This window comes from Genypterus blacodes, unplaced genomic scaffold (assembly GCF_046128005.1).
Source record: "Genypterus blacodes isolate CSIRO-AG114 ecotype Tasmania unplaced genomic scaffold, CSIRO-AGI_Gbla_v1 ptg000404l_1, whole genome shotgun sequence".
NCBI classification, from domain to species: Eukaryota; Metazoa; Chordata; class Actinopteri; order Ophidiiformes; family Ophidiidae; genus Genypterus; species Genypterus blacodes.
The window spans coordinates 30,001-47,333 of NW_027467178.1; the positions used below are offsets into that span (position 1 = coordinate 30,001).

The 17,333-nt window shown below is 50.5% G+C and overlaps 1 protein-coding gene across 1 annotated transcript in view; it reads right to left on the reverse strand.

Moving 5' to 3' along the window:
- chd7 (chromodomain helicase DNA binding protein 7) overlaps positions 1-16,692 on the reverse strand; it is a 44,710-nt gene extending 28,018 nt beyond the window's left edge. The window contains 3 exon segments of the mRNA XM_076138843.1: positions 3,458-3,780; positions 4,612-6,223; positions 16,410-16,692. Coding sequence (XP_075994958.1) covers positions 3,458-3,780; positions 4,612-6,103 — 1,815 coding nt within the window. The 5' untranslated portion in view covers positions 6,104-6,223; positions 16,410-16,692.
- Positions 16,693-17,333: the final 641 nt, after the last annotated feature.

The following is a 17,333-nucleotide window of genomic DNA, read 5'->3' on the forward strand; positions in this document are numbered from 1 at the left end:
GAGCTTTCTGTGACAGGAAGCTGGTAACCAGCTGTTGGGAGTGTCTCCAGCTGCCTCTCCATCCATCCATCCCTCCATCCCTCCCCCTCTCCTCCCTCCCTCCTCTCTGCCTCCCTCCTCCATTCCCCCTCCCTCCATCCCTCCCTCCCTCCTCTCTCCTCCATTCCCCCCTCCAACCTCTCCATCCCTCCCTCTCTCTCACCCTCCCTCCCTCCTCTCTCCCTCTCCTCTCTCCAGCTGCTCAGGGTCCCAGTAGCAGATGGGAAATCAGGCATCATGTCACGAATAAATTATCTCCATACTTCAAAAAGGCACAGCCAGGGACTGAGTGTGTGTGTGTGTGCGTGTGTGTGTGTGTGTGTGTGTGTGTGTGTGTGTGTGTGTGTGTGTGTGTGTGTGTGTGTGTGTGTGTGTGTGTGTGTGTGTGTGTGTGTGTGTGTGTGTGTGTGTGTCATATGAGAGCAGCAGAGAGAGCCTGTACCTTTGAGAGTGTGTGTGCATGTGGAATGCTCATGTGCACTTTGCATGTCAGTGTGTGAGTGTGTGTGTGTGTGTGTGTGTGTGTGAGAGCATCAGCAAGTTAACAGCAAAATGCCATGGCAGCAGACACACACACACACAATGTGTAAGGGGGGGTCCAACCTTCAAGTGAATACTAATGTAGTGAACACACACACACAAACTACTGCAAGGTCACACATCACACAAACACCTGCTGACACACACACACGTAACTGAGCTATTTACACACACACACACAGGAGTGTGAGAGAGCGACTGAGGTGGATGCTGTGCCAGGAGATAAATCTGTCCTCCTGCCAAGCTCACAGATAATCAATCACACCAATGACACACACACACACACACACACACAACACACACACACACACACACACACACACACACACACACACACACACACACACACACACACACACACACACACACACACGACAGGATGAGGAAGTTGATAGGCGAGGGATGAGTTAGATGAGAGCGAGGGATGAGGAAGATGATGGAGGGAGGGATGAGGAAGATGAGAGCGAGGGATGAGGAAGATGATGGTGGGAGGGATGAGGAAGATGAGACAAAGGGTTAATCTCCCCAGCAGAAACACTTAACACTCCCCAAGGATGGAACAAAAGGAGATCTGTTCTTCTCCTCCTCTGTCATGCCTCCCCCTTCTCACCTTCCCTCCCTCCCTCCCTCCATCCTCTCTCTCTCTCTCCTGCAGGGTTACATCAGCAACCTTTTGCTTTGTCCTCAACCTCATTTTGCTCTAATCAATCACACTGTGCGTTGACACAAACAGAGCGTCATGGAGCGGCTGATTGCTCAGGCTGATGTCACGCCGTCACCTCACTATGGAGCGCCGCTGTGACAGGAAGAGGAATCTTCTTCATCAGGACACCAACAGTCTGAACCTGTGCAGCGGTCCTCCTGCTCTACCTAGAGGGCTTTGGGTGTGTGTGTGTGTGTGTGTGTGTGTGTGTGTGTGTGTGTGTGTGTGTGTGTGTGTGTGTGTGGCCCAGATGATGATGAGCTCCTCCAGTCTGAAAGGTGAGCAGGCTGCAGCACAGACATGTGACAGGAAGCTGCCACGCCCACTTCACCTCACAGTCCTGATCAACTCAGTTGAGCTTTAGATCCTTTTCCTCAAATCCTTCCGCTCTCCTGAGCGCAAATGGATTTAAATGAGAGGTTTTGCTGATAGCCACGCCCACTTCTGCCTTCATTACACAATGTGGGTTTTGAAGGAGACGATGGATCTGTGGAGACCTGAGTGAGTGTGTGTGTGTCTGAATCTACCTGAGACAGACACACACATGTCCACACGTCAGGATGAAGAGATGATAGCTCCTGTGCAAAGCATGATGATGATGATGATGGATGATGATGATGATGCATGTCAATGTGAAGACGCTGCAAAGCAAAAGCAGCCATCAGGCTCCTAACCTCCTACCAGCTCCTCAGAGCTGCAGACCCACAGGAGCAGGATGCTACAGGAGGGGGGAGGGGCCAGACAGGCACGCTATATGTCAACCAGAGAGCTGCACGCAACCCAGAGTGTGTGTGTGTGTGTGTGTGTGTGTGAGAGAGAGATGTAGAATAAAGGTCACAGCGCAGCACTCTACCAGAGCTGTGACCTTGAGCTGCTGACAGAGGCTGTGTGTGTGTGTGTGTGTGTGAGATAACCATGCTAAGTGAGCAGATGGAGCTTAGAGTACCAGACATACAGTCATCATGACTGACTGACCGGCTTGGGGGGTGTGTGTGTGTGTGTGTGTGTGTGTGTGTGTGTGTGTGTGTGTGTGTGTGTGTGTGTGTGTGTGTGTGTGTGTGTGTGTGTGTGTGTGTGTGTGTGTGTGTGTGTGTGTGTGTGTGTGTGTGTGTGTGTGTGTTCTAACAAGTGCATTATGAGGCACAGACCCCCCCCCCCCCACACACACACACCTACAAGTACCATGCTAGCTAAGCTATTACTTTTTCCAGGCACATTTGCCATCCCATACCACACCAACTGCGTGCGTGCGTGTGTGTGGCCTGTGCAGCAGGCTCACCAGTCAACCTGGCATGTAGGTCAGGAGTGCTGGATAAATGAAGTGTGATGGCTGAAATGTCAACCTCAAACACAGCAACGCGGTGTGTGTGTGTGTGGCCACAGGGCGGCTATTGTGTAGGAATGGGTCAGTGGAGAGAGGGGCTTTGAGCAACAACACCAGCTAATGGGGGGGGGGGGGGGGGGGGGGGGGGGGGGGGCAGGTGACGCAAGCAGCAACAGTGCAACACACACACACACACACACAATCAACTTGGATCTTCAGTTTATTTGAAATGCCTCTACCATCTCTTCATCGCTACCATTTACTCTCCCCTCCCCCCCCCCCCATGCTGTTCCACAACATTAACTGAGAGTTGACATGTCTGAAATGGACGAGAGAGAGCGGAAGGAGAGGAGACAAGGATGGGGGCAGGAAGGGAGGTTTCCTCCACAGAGGGGGGAGGTGAGTGAGAAAGGAAGGGAGGGAGGAGAGATTATGCTGGTGGCGCCTGCCTGTGTGTGTGTGTGTGCGTCACGCAGCTCACAGGAAACAAACAGCTGCTAAAATCCATTTCCACACACACACGGAAGCACAACTGTGTGGAGACAAAGGGCAACACACACACACACACACACACACACACACACACACACACACACACACACACACACACACACACACACACACACACACCACACACACACACACACACACACACACACACACACACACACACACACACACACACACACACACACACACACACACACACACACACACCGCTGTGTTCTCAAATGTCATGACACACACACTCAATCTCTTCTCTTCAACTACAAACACCCCCCCCACCCCCGACACACACACGGGAACAATAAACACACCCACACATGAAAAAAAGGTGTTGTTGCGCTCACCTGTATGTGAGGCACTTTCTGTGGGTGAGGGGGGGGTGAGGAGAGTGGGTGGGAGGCCGGAGGTGCCCACGGGTGGGAGGCCTGGCTGTGGGGTGGGGTGCTCTGCAGGTGTTGAGGGTGGGGGGGCAGATGTGCTTGCTGCGTCTGATTGCTCTGTGTGGACGGGGCTAAACCCTGGTTGGGAGGCGGGGCTCCGTGCTGACCAACGGGACCCTGGAAGCCCAGGGCAGCGGGCTGGGGTGGCTGCCCGCTTCGAGAGGCCTGCTGCTGGGCCTGGAGCAGACGCTGGTCCCCCCCCTGACTGACCGGAGCCTCGTGAGGTCCTGATGGAGGAGAAGAGACACGTGAGCAAATACAGAACAGCTCAGACTCCATCACCTAGACATGTTTCAACTTTCCTATTGGTGGAGTTGCTCCACTTCCTGGCTGTGGGGAAGGAGGGGGGGGGCACCATGACAAATGCATGTTTACCTTCTATACACAAACAATCATTGGAACGAGAACATCTGGAATCAAAGGCGACACCCGCCTGGCCTGCACCGACCTGCACAGTCTGAAGTTACTCATTCTAAAATGTGTAATGAACACGTTTATGGGAAGTCAATAAAGAAGCACTCCTTAAATGATGTAAACAGACTTAATGGTTACGTAGGACCTGAGGTCAGTGTCTGGTGGCCTGGTTGGGGCCGGGGGTGTTGAATGAGGAAAAAAAGAAGGTACAGGCGCAAAGCAACAGCAAAACATAAAGACTGCAGAAGAAGAGTGAGAGGACAGAGAGAAGAAGAGTAGAGCCGTCTGAGGGTCCACATGTAAAGAAGAGGAGCAAAGGGAGCTGTGCAGCAGAGGAGCGGCTGGAGAAAAGAAGAGGAGAGGGAGAGGACATGTTGGGCCACCGCATGTAGTTGCTATGGTAACTCTGGTTCCTGTTATCATCAGCTGAGCTCAGGTTGAGCTGAGTCCTGTTTCTCTGAATGCTCTTAGAACATGATGAGGCTCATTTCTCTATCAGAGACCAAACACGTTCACTGCTCATCTTCATCACTACACTCATTCAACAACATCATCGAACGCAAACATGGACAACTTGCTGATGAAGTTTTATGAGGACGATAAGAAGAAGAAATGAAGGTCAGCAGTGTCCTGGAGGGGCTTACCTTGCTGTGGTTGGACCTGGGGCCTGTTTGGGCAGATCTGGGGCCCCCGCTGTGGCCCCATGCCAGGATATATCTGCCCTGCAGTGGGGGGGATGCTGTGCGGTTGCTGGTGCTGGGGGTGAGACTGAGGATGGGAGGCAGATAGGGGAGTTGGGGGGGTTCTTTGTGGAAGGGCCAAAGCATTGGGTGGAGACTGCAGAGTCGTGTACCCTGAACCGTCTGTGGGCCCAGCTAGTCCTGTGCTTGGGGGTCTTCCCTGTTGGGGAGGGGGGGTTGACGTTCCCAAGACCCGCATAGGGGACATGGATGAGGGGGAGGGGTAAGATCCCTGAGTTGGAGGAGCAAGGTGGGACTGTGGTGGATTTTGAGGCTGGGGCAGATTCTGGGGGTGCGGTGGGTGGGTTAGGGGGTGCATAGGCTGGCCCTGCTGCCCCGCCTGCTGTTGCATCTGGGCAGGATGGGACTGATGGGGTTGGGGTTGGTGTGGTCCAGGGGTGTATCGCTGTCCCTGTTGCACAGCAGTTGAGCCTGATCCCTGGTTATACCTCTGGCCCAGCTGCCCTGCTCCCATGGCCTGGCTAGTGTTAGCATTTCCACCCTGGCCCAACCCAGGCCCCATGCCTCCATACTGACCCTGATAGCCTGGGTACTGGCCAGCCCCAAACCCCCCCATGCCTTGCTGGTGCTGGTGCGGGTGTGGAGGTTGTCGGGAGGGGGAGTGTGGGTATCGGGGTGTGTGGCCCATGTTAGGGAATCCCTGGGGTTGGGGTTGAGGCTGGGGGTGTCTCATTTGGGACCCCCCTATTCCAACATGTCCCAGGTAGTGAGCTGGGTCCTGAGCAGGAGGTGGGGCCATGCCCTGCGGCGGGTAGTGTTGGTTTACACGGGTTGCGTTGGGGGGCGGCTGGCCCTGCATACCACCATAGTTGCCTTGAGGCATCTGATACCCGCCCATCTGGTTGGGCCCACCCCCTGGCTGTGTTGGAGGCTGCTGATAGGAGGATCTACTCTGCTGCTGTTGCTGTTGTTGTTGTTGTTGTTGGCTCCACACTCCTCCACCATTTCCTCCCCCCCCAGAATCACCTGCATAACCATGATGGGGGTTTCCAGAATTGGCGGGGTTGTTATGATAGTGGCCTGACATGCCATTCATGGCTGCGTTAACGTTTGGCGGCCCCTGGCTAGGACCGTTCTGGGCCATCATCCGTCCTCCAGGGGCACTGGATTGCTCATAGCCTGTATAGGGGCCGTGGTCGTACAGCTGCCCCATTTTAGGTTGCCCTGGACCGGGACCAGTGGCATGAAGGAGCCCCTGATGGTAACCCCTGTTTCCCTGGTGCTCGTGGCCCAGGGAGGGATTTGTCTGCTGGACTAGAGGGTTGGACTGGCCAGGAGTAGGCTGCTGAGGGAAGCAGTCTCCTAAACCATCTAATCCATCAGAAAACAGCCCTGCGTCGTCTCCGAACAAACTCAACATCCCGGGGTCCGCCATGGCTGGTTGGGGGGCCCGCAGATGGAGGGACGAGATGGAGGGAGGTCTGTTGTGCAGTGAGGAGCTTCTCAGCTAGCTGCTAATGCAAAGTCTTCTACTCCATGGCCCAGGTTCAGGTTCCTGCAGTAAAAGTGGAGAGTCCACAGTGAGTCCACATAAACAAACCATCAACATGTAGATGAAGGTCAAATATCTGCACAATGATACAGCTTCAGGTAAAACAACGTCAGTGACCCAGATCAGACGTGAGCTGAAAATGACAAAGTTAATCTAAATGTGGTCGTGTAAGTGAGCTGAGGTACAGATCCATCTCTCTGCAGGTGAGCACATACACGAGGACATGTTAACCCACAAACTACACAATATATGATTGGATGTCTTCAGTAGCTTAGTTGGTGCATACTTAGCAGCGAACACACACACACCCCAAGACAGACACACACTTCACATTGGCACTCTCCCCAAACCCTCCCCCACCTCCATTTCACTATCAAACAAAAGGACTTCTTTCTTTTAAACACTCAGTCTTTGAGAGTGTGAGTGTGTGTGTGTGTGTGTGTGTGTGTGTGTGTGTGTGTGTGTGTGTGTGTGTGTGTGTGTGTGTGTGTGTGTGTGTGTGTGTGTGTGTGTGTGTGTGTGTGTGTGTGTGTGTGTGTGTGTGTGTTTGTGTGTGTGTGTGTGTGTTAGAACAAAAGCCCCAGCAGATGCAGCTCTGTTTGAACAGCAGCTGCCAGCCAGCAAGCCACAGAGCATTCAGCACCCCGGTCACCAAACAGTTAACCACTCAGCTCGCTGGACCACAAGCCAGTCACCGGCCTGCTGCCTTTATGTGGTGGTCGGTGCTGGCAGATGTGCCGGACCACCTGCTACCTCTGCAGCAGTCCAGCTGTAACGGCGTTGAAACGTTCATGTATTGTTCACATATAGAACAAAGGAGCTCCTTAACATTACTACATTGATATACTTTAACTACTCTACAATCACATTTTAAACTTTGATGCCATACTACGAGAGGGAAGGAGATCCTCTGCATGCGTATGTGTGTAAGTGTCCATGGGATCAGAGGTGGGGGAGGGTGTGTGTGTGTGTCACTGCTTTGGCCTCATCCACACTAAAATGGATCTTTGTTTTATGTGTCCACGCTACAGGAAGCTTGAGAGTGGATCCATCTGCAGAACCGGTACACTGGGGCTTTTGGGTCGTTCTCAAATAGGCTGTGGAAATACAAGTGAGAAGACGTTTGGACAGATAAATGAATGTTCTGGAGCAGTGTGGATGTAGTGTGTGGGCCCTGAGGTGTGGGCCCTGAGGGTCCCTCTGAGGGAGGAGCTATACATGTATCTATACATGTATCTATACATGTATCTATACCAGGGGTGGGCAAACTTTTTGATTCGCGGGCCACAATGGGTTCTAAAATTTGACAGAGGGGCCGAGCCAGTCAAGGATGGATGGAGTGTTTGTGTGAACTAATATAAATGACATGTAAAAGCTGTTATATGAAAGTATTTGGCCTTTAACAGGCAGCAAAGCATAAATATACAAGTCTCATTGTACAAAGTGTTTTCCAAATGCATTATTTTAATTACATTTTATTTTAATAAACAGTAGAGAAATTCATGTTCAGTTTCAGTGAGAACAGTGTTCATCTCCCTTTTTTGCCAGCTGATGTTGTACTCTTCGAAAACCGTGACAGTTTCTTAGCACATCAGGCATACAGCCTTTGATCGGACTTAGGTGAAAAAATATTTTGCTGTCCACTCCGTATTAAACACTCAACACTCACTGTCCACTTTTCGTTTCTTTGATCCGCTCATTTTCACAGAAGGGCTCGTAGGGCAAAGTGAAGAAGTGAAGGAGGGAGTATTACAGTCAATGTCTATGAAGTGCGCCATCTATTGGGGAAACGCGGGAATTGTAAAAACGAATGAGGTTTATTTAAAATAAAAAATAATTTTATAATATTATAATAATTCGGCGGGCCGGATTGAAAAGCCGGACGGCCGTATATGGCCCGCGGGCCGTAGCTTGCCCATGTCTGATCTATACTGTGTTTATAGAGACACACCACTGTCCACGCAAAGCACTTTGACTTTTCTACTTCAAACACACCTGAAACACCTCAAACTGCCCTCCAAATATTATAGCTCTGTCAGGAGTTAACGTCCAACTGTAGAGAGTCTCTCATAAAGAAGCCCCGAGTCACAAACACGGTGTGAAGTGCCGACACGTTTGTGTTCTTATGTCACCGCAGCCATGAGGAAACGTGAGATCAGAGTTGAGTCACATCACTTCCCCTAAAGCTGAATCCCTACAGCAACAGAGTGTGTGTGTGTGTGTGTGTGTGTGTGTGTGTGTGTGTGTGTGTGTGTGTGTGTGTGTGTGTGTGTGTGTGTGTGTGTGTGTGTGTGTGTGTGTGTGTGTGTGTGTGTGTGTGTGTGTGTGTGATCAATGACAACATACAGAGGGTTCAGGGTCAAAGGTAAGAGGTCAACATTTAAGTCACTTCTTAAGGGGCGATGCTACACCGACTTAAGGTCAGAGCTTCACAGAGAGGCAGAGCAGTAACCAGAGCTGCATTTCTGCTCTCCTCTGGTGCAGGCTGCTAAGAACCAGCACAACTTCCCCAGGAAAGGTCAAAGGTCACATGGACACAAACACTAAACCACTAAAGGAAACTTCTTGTAAGCACATCTGAGCGGAAGTAAGACTCTAATACATCTTTGGAGGAATCAAGACGGACTGAACCATCTGACTGAGGGACTGAACCATCTGACTGAGGGACTGAACCATCTGACTGAGGGACTGAACCATCTGACTGAGGGACTGAACCATCTGAGGGACTGAACCATCTGAGGGACTGAACCATCTGACTGAGGGACTGAACCATCTGACTGAGGGACTGAACCATCTGACTGAGGGACTGAACCATCTGACTGAGGGACTGAACCATCTGACTGAGGGACTGAACCATCTGACTGAGGAACACTGAGAATGTTCCACGTTTAAGACTGCAGCTCTGCTGAGACACCAGGTATTATCTGAGATGCTGACTGGCATGAGCTCAGTAGAACAAGAAGTATGCACATATATGGAGTTCCAGACTGAAGAGATGAACTCACACACATGAACACGGACGGTTTGGTTCTGATGCCATGACATTAGGTGAGCAGTCAGAGTGACGCTTTACATGCCAAATCTCATCAATGGCTGAGGCGCTTAACACGCACGTGCACGCACACACGTGTGCACACACACACACACTTCAGAGTGCTGATCTCTTCTAACAGTCCACTAAAGATTTATTTTCTTTGAAGTCAATCATGATGAAAATGATTAAAACACTTCCGTCATATGAACATGCGTGTGATGTACACGTATGTCCCAAAGGAACATCTCGCCTTCCCATAGGGCTGCAGTCCCATCACAGGGCGATGACATCACCACAGAGCGCTGAGCTGCTGGGACTTCAACACCAATCCAAGAGATCACATGACCTGTGGTGACATCACAGGTCATGTGATCACTGAGCCTGTGTGTGTGTGCGTGTGCGTGTGCGTGTGTGTGTGTGTGTGTCAGCTAAAGCATCTGTAGCCTCCAGGCTTTACTACAGGAAATCTCTGCCATGTCAACAACGCCACGTTTCCCCTGAGAAGCTCACACACATCGCCACAGAGCAAACACACACAACACACACGCATGCGCGCACGTGGACAACCTGCTCAATCTGAACTCATCTTCTCACACACACCTTCTTCAGCACAAGAGCAGAAGGATCTGAGGAACTATAATTTCTACCTTTGTTCCCACAGAGGTCAGGAGTGTGTGTGTGTGTGTGTGTGTGTGTGTGTGTGTGTGTGTGTGTGTGTGTGTGTGTGTGTGTGTGTGTGTGTGTGTGTGTGTAATTACACTTAAGTGAGAGATGCAGGGCCTGGAGTTTGGGATTTGAGGCCCGGAAGGAAGGAAGGGGGGGTGGTGGGGTGGGGGATCAAGAGAGACGCACTGAAGCTAGAGAAAATCTGGTTATTTTACGCACGGCTGCTCCGTTAATGGACTGTGTGTGTGTGTGTGTGTGTGTGTGTGTGTGTGTGTGTGTGTGTGTGTGTGTGTGTGTGTGTGTGTAGGAAGGAGGGGGTCAGCAGGAAAGGGCTGTGTTTATCCAATCTGCTCTCTGCTTTTACCATGTGGTCGGAAAAACCACTGGGGGGGGGGGGGACAGAAGGACTGACAGTGTGTGTATGTGTGTGTTGGTTCTCCTGAAGATCTGCATACATTATGTTGACACAACCATTCTGATTGGAGCTGTGATTGTGTTCTTGTAGTGTGTGTGTGTGTGTGTGTGTGTGTGTGTGTGTGTGTGTGTGTGTGTGTGTGTGTGTGTGTGTGTGTGTGTGTGTGTGTGTGTGTGTGTGTGTGTCAGTAAAAGAGTTTCCAAACACTATGCTGACCTGTGCTCTCTGACCTGAGCTCTCTGACCTGTGCTCTCTGACCTGACCTGTGCTCTCTCAGGTGACCTGTGCTCTCTGACCTGACCTGTGCTCAGGACGTCACCTTCTCCACCTGTGTCTCCAGCACAGAGATGAAGAGGATCTGACCCGATGACCCAGGCAGAGCAGCACCATGATGTGGAGCGTTGACATTCCTCACATTCTGATGCTGATCACATGGGGACAAATCAAGACTGGGACTGTAGAGTGATCCGTTGTAAAGTTCAGGACCAGGACATGAACGGCGTCTGGCCCAAGAAGCTGCTGGTTGACCTCAGCTGCCCTGATGACCCAGGAGACTAAAGCCCTTAGAGACCTGTAGGCCGTCTGCATGCGTCTCCTTGTCCCGAGCTCCCCAGTGGAGATACTCGTGGCACCTTTAATTTACCCATAATGCCTCAGGGTTACAGTCCTGCCAAGCTTAGCGCTCTGCCTCTGCTCTAGTTATGGCTAAGGGGCGCTTGATGCTCGGCTGCAGTCTTTACGGAGCTGCTCCAGTACGGGGAAGCAGGGAGGGACTTCATCTAGCTGAGGAGAGTAACTACCCCCTTCCTTTACCGTCCAATGGCCCAGTGCTACAGCACCCCTCAGTGGAGAGTCAGGGCTTTGGTCTCTATTTTAGAGAACCTGGAAGTCCACTTGAACATGTGGTTCTTATTTGTTAGTGTTTATTGTGATCATATCCTGGTCCAGATCAATCAAACCTGGGCGCGATTGGGGCTGTGGTGAATTAGGAAAGCTTTGTAAAGTGGATGTTTAATTTAAAAACCTGAAGGACTGTGGGCCAGCAGAACCGGGCCAGGGCAGAACCAGGCCGGGCCAAACGGGCCAGGATGAGCCTTTGGTGAAGACGCCACTCTACAGCTGATGACACTAAACCTGTTTCATGTCAACATTACACTTTTCCCATTTTGCTTCCATTCATTCCTGAGCAGAGAGCTTCAACCAGAACAAGAGCATGAAGATGAGACACACACACACACGGAGGGTGAAGAGGAGATTAAAAGACACACACGAATCAGAAAGGTTCTTGACACGCCATCTCACACACACACACACACACACACACACACACACACACACACACACACACACACACACACACACACACACACACACACACACACACACACACACACACACACACACACACACACACACACACACACACACACACACACACACACACACACACACGAGAAGGGGGGGGGGGCAGACAGGTGAGAGGCAGCGATGACACTCACTTTTTAATGTCACTGTGGTGCTAAAAACCCCTGCTAACCTTTTGGCTGGAAATGTGGAGGAAACCGAGTGAGGGAGGGATGGAAAGGGTGAGATGGAGGAATAGAGAGGAGGGGGAGGGGGGAGATCATGTAATGGCAGAGTGGGTGGGGGTGGCTTGGTGGAAAGATGAAAGAGATGGAGACAGACAGCAGCTCCAGTCCTGCTATCAGACACATGAAGAGACAAAATGGCCACCACAACAAACCAGGCACTCAGCCTGCCAACTCAACAGAACACTGTCCATACTTAGCCTTTACTCAGAGACTCAGGCTGATTTGATGACTATGATTTGACAACGTAAACAAACACTACGGCTTGATCTCATAAGGATCAGGTCAACACGACTTCAGGATCGGGCACAGAGACCTGCAGCAGCCTCAAGAGAGGAAGACCAACCAGCTGACAGAGGCAGAGACATTAGACCAGCTCACTGAGACAAGGGTGCCGACAATATGAGCCCCAGAGCAGAAACGTGTAACACACACACACACACACACACACACACACACACACACACACACACACACACACACACACACACACACACACACACACACACACACACACACACACACACACACACACACACACACACACACACACACACACACACACACACACACACACACACACACACACACACACACACACACACACACACACACACACAGTGTATCCATAAACAGCATCATATTATGGAGGCGTGGTTAACTCAGCACCTTCATCACATGTAAGGTTGAGCCAGTGACGTGTGTGTGTGTGTATGTGTGTGTTTATATGCAGCTGCAGACATATTGAGGAGGTGAACTGATCTCTTCTGTCTGTCCTCTGCAGCGTGCGGCTGTGACGCAGGAGCAAAACACACAACTTTGACTTTCCCACTAACATCCGAGGCATCGCGTTTCAAATGTTTGGCTGCAGCCTTTGACCTGGCATATTAATGATCATAATGCTTATATACTGACAAACTATCTATTGGAGTGGCAGCAGAGAGACGCTGTGGCCCGGGGCTCAACACATCTCACCCTTATGCATTTGTCAATTCCTCTCAGCAACCCAGCTTCAAGATGAAATCCTGGACTTACAGTTGAATTGTTCCACAGTGAAACACGCGTGATGCACGTGAGCAGAGAGGTAAAGCCCAGACCTCAACATGGGCATCAACACATGCAGGACACTTTAGAGACGTTTGTTTGGATGGGACAGGGTAATGGAGAAACAAGATTCATGCTGGAAACTTAACACTGGAAATATAAACGCACCATTGTGTGAAATCAGGATGAACTGGCACTGACTGCAGATCAGATGTGATTACTTTACTTCACTGACTGAGATCACACCAGTGCTTCATACAGCGTGGCCACAGTGCATGCTGGGATATCAGGAGGCTGCGCTGGTGACATCGACGGTGCAGACTCTGGTCCAAAATGGAAGATAAAAGGTTTTTGGAGCAACAAATTCACTGAATAACCTGAACCTTCCAGCCTAAAAGTCTTCACACCAGTGCATTGGATTTAAGTGTAATGGTTTCAGGTCGTCCCTGACGATATGGAGACACTGGAATGACTACTGAACAGCTTATCTCTGATTTAGATGATTGGTTGGGTATTTATTAAGTATAAAGAACATTTGAAGGTTCAGACTTTGCAAACTGAATCACTGATTATTGATATATGTTTGGTTGGAGAACACTTTGATCTACTCACACAGCCACGCCTTCAAGGCCACTGACACCACTTCTGTTTACACAGGCTCTCTTTAATAAGACCTGGATCCCATTGGGGTCCCGATCACACTAACCACACACACTCAGGCTTTGATTCGGTGCACCTGGAACAGCATTAGAAACATTTAACCTGTGTTTAATGTGAAGACCCAGAAGTGTCCACCGAGTGTAAACGGGGCCAAACAATCCTACACCTGAAGTCACAACATCTACATGCAGCACAGATGTTCAATCATAATATAGTGACATGACTGAGGTGGGGACGTCCTTAGATTTACAACTAACCTGCTTTACAATAACATCATCTAAGCCAGTTACTCAGTGAACAAACTTTGATCTGTGCCCAGTTCAACGGCATTAAGAAGTTTACATGACAAAGTGTTTAAAAACACAGAATGCCGTCAATGCAGCAAAATCTAAGTTTAAATAAGTCACTTTAAAGTGCATGGAAACAGTGTTAGCATCACAATCATGAAAATGTTGATCCAGTTTGGTCCAGATTAAACAAATCAAGGAGGCTTCTGTGGTTAAACAGAAAAGTCCAACCACAAGAAAGGAAGAGAGACAGACAGGCAGAGAGAGAGAGACAGAGAGACAGACCACAATGGTGCCGAACATCTGTTGTGTTTGCGTGTCCGTGTGTGTGTGTGTGTGTGTGTGTGGTCGGGGCCTCTTATCTCTCCGTGGCCCTCTGACTGGCTGCCATCTTGGCTCGCACACAGACTGGTGGCAGCAGCAGGGGGGAAACAAAGATTCACATTTGAACCCCACGCGTTTCATTATTCGTAAAATAAGGAAAGAAAAGTTGAGTTTTATGGGGTAAATAACGCTCCGGTGCTTCTTCGGGAGGTTTTAGCGCAGCTGAACAGGCGAGAGAGCGGCAGTGACCCGCACGGCCGCTCACAGGCGCGTAATGGAGCCGGAGGAGCAGAGACGTGGACAGACGAAACGAAGCGCGGTGTTTACCGGGACGCGGCAGGTGTTCTGGCCGAGTTTGACCCGGTCCAAACCGAGTAACAAGTGCGGCGGCGACCGAACTACACTGATCGGACACGGAAGAACCCCAAACAAGTCTGGGAACAAAAGTGGAAAAGCGAAGAAGCTGGTCCGGCGACAAACGTCGATAAGAGCGAAGCGATAGACGCGGAAAGTTCGGTTTCTGGTCACAAAAGCTGCTGAGCACCCCGGGCAGGTCGGCAGCTAGCCCTCGGGCAGGTCGGCCGCTAGCCCCCGGGCTAACGAGCGCGTCTGCGAACACAATAAGGACGCGGCTGCTAACTTCGCGTCCCCTCGGCTCCGTGTCGTGTCTATGCACTTCCCTCAGTTCATTCATGTCCAATAAAGCTTATTTAATAAATGAGGCACATTAAAAGGAAACATCACTACGTCCCTCACCCACTTACTTTCCTCTTTTTAAACTATTCATACTTCCATCGTAACGCTCTGCTCTCATTAAAGCGTACACTCCGTTTACATCAACAAGCTTCACATTATTATGAACACTTCCAGCTCTAACGACTGTCAAACTACCTGCAGCACCAGAGAAAAGTCCATGAGACAACTGTTGGTTAAAATAGAAGAGAGAAAGAAAGTCTCCTTGTATCCTTGAACACTTGAGTCTGCTCGCGTGTATGACGGCAGTAAGAATATCTACTTTGTGATAAACGCTGGGGCTCTTAACGCTGCTGTATGTTTCAGATAAACATTCAAAAATCATATATAACATATATTCATATTTCACATCTAATAGCGGCTGGCTAAGGCGCTAGCTCAACTTCTGTGCACTAGCAGCGGCTAACCTGCCGCGGCTAGCGCTGCTAATTAGCCTATGAACGGCATTTCGCCCGTCGCTCAGGAGCGGAGAATGCTCTGCTCCTCTCGGTTTAAATGGCAGCAATATGTTTCATTCAACACTTCAAAGCTCTCTCGTAATGCCGCGGTACAGTTCGGGGCTTTGTGGTGTGTTTGGCCCGTTTAAAGCGGACAGGAAGAGCGTGTGAGCCCGGTGTGTGAGTGACCGCCTGGCCTCTGTCCCCTCCGCTCCGTCCGGTGAGCCCCGAGCCCGCGGACACTCCGCTCCGTCCCGCCGTGCTCCCGCGGCTCTACCGCCGCATACACGCACACCGGCCGCCCTAGGCGAGTTAAGTGCGCGGCGGTGCCGGAGCTTGTGTTTGTGTGCTTTGTGCCAAGTGTGCTCCGTAGGGACCCTCCCTGCGAGGCGGCCAGTGACTCACCTCTGAGCCACCGCGTGTCTCCTCCAGCTCCGACACAATTAGCTAACAGGCTAACACACTCTTCACCCCACACTTCACTACAACTCAACAAGTTACACGGAGCCGCGCTGAGCCGCGACCCGCAGCCCTCCGCTCCGCTCCGGGACGTTTCTGTTCACTTTAACTCACTAATGGGATTGTTGTGTGTTTGTGCGTCTGTGTGTGTGTGTGGGGGAGAGTGTGTTTTGTGTGTGTGTGTGTGTGTGTGTTTGTGCCAAAGCTAAACTTGCTATTGTTAGCATGTCGGCATGGCAGCTCCACGCACCTTCAGTCACTTTGTGTTAGGAGAGAAAATAAAGCAGAAGCTGAACAAACACTGACAAACGCGTTTCCCGGCGGTTCCTTCCGAACGAGCCGCGTACCGGGCTGGAAGCCAAACTCACACGGTGCATTTAGAGCGGAGAGGCGCTCAAAAGTGTGCAAAACTTTACTATTCAGACAGAATGAATGATTTCGATGAGAGAGCAGCGAGTGAGATGAAGGTGAGATGGACAGGAGCGCAGGGACGTAAGGACGGCGGGTCGGTGCTCTCTTACCCAACAAGCTCGCTCACTTCGGGCTTTGATCAAATCAACTCCTCGTTAGTGTCTCCGCTCGCTCCGCTCCGCTCCGCTGGATAAAGATCCTCCGCTCCTCTCGTTTGGAGATTTAAATGTCTGCTGTAGAGTTAAAGTTAGTTTCCTGCTCGGCGGCGCTTCCGCGGCTCCTCGTCGCGGCTTCTCTTCGCTCCTTTGTGTTAATTTCACTCAAATCGACTTTAATCCGATCGATCCTCGGCTGCTCGCGCTCCCGCGTCCTCCCGCACACACTCGCTCACCTTCCTCGGCCAGGCGGGCGCGCTCCCGCGTCCCTCTTACACACAAACAGGCAGCGTGCGCGCTCACCGAGACCGCATGCACGCGCCACGCTTTCCGCGAGGAAAAAAAAACGCCTGGAATTCTGACACCGTTTGAAAAGATAAACGGAAGTTGAATTATTTTTCCTTTATGGTCACGTGTGTATATGAAGCATACATGATGGAGGACATTAGCGTGCTGTATGTTTTCACTCATACACATTCAGTTATGTAACGCTGCCACTTTACACATTCTTCTACTTGGAGATACAAACTCGAGCTTGATTGGGTCTGATGTCCTGATTCACTGGATTTATAGAGCGCTGTGCATACCTGTCTGTCTGCCCATCTGTTGTTTTTGTCCAAAAAAAACAAAAACAATCAGGAATTGGCATGTAAACAAAGACTGCACTGATTTCCCCACTCTTTCTAAAAACGTAGTTGTTGATTTTTGTCCATAAATGAACTAAAGCATATATAACATATGGAGCAAAACGTGTCAATCTATCTTTCTCCTGAAATAGATACATTCTTATAAATGTCAGACAGCAGATTTCTGTAAATCTTTCTCTTTATTTGATGGAATTTTCAGAGTAAAACAAGTTTGACACAAGTGTGTAGTTAA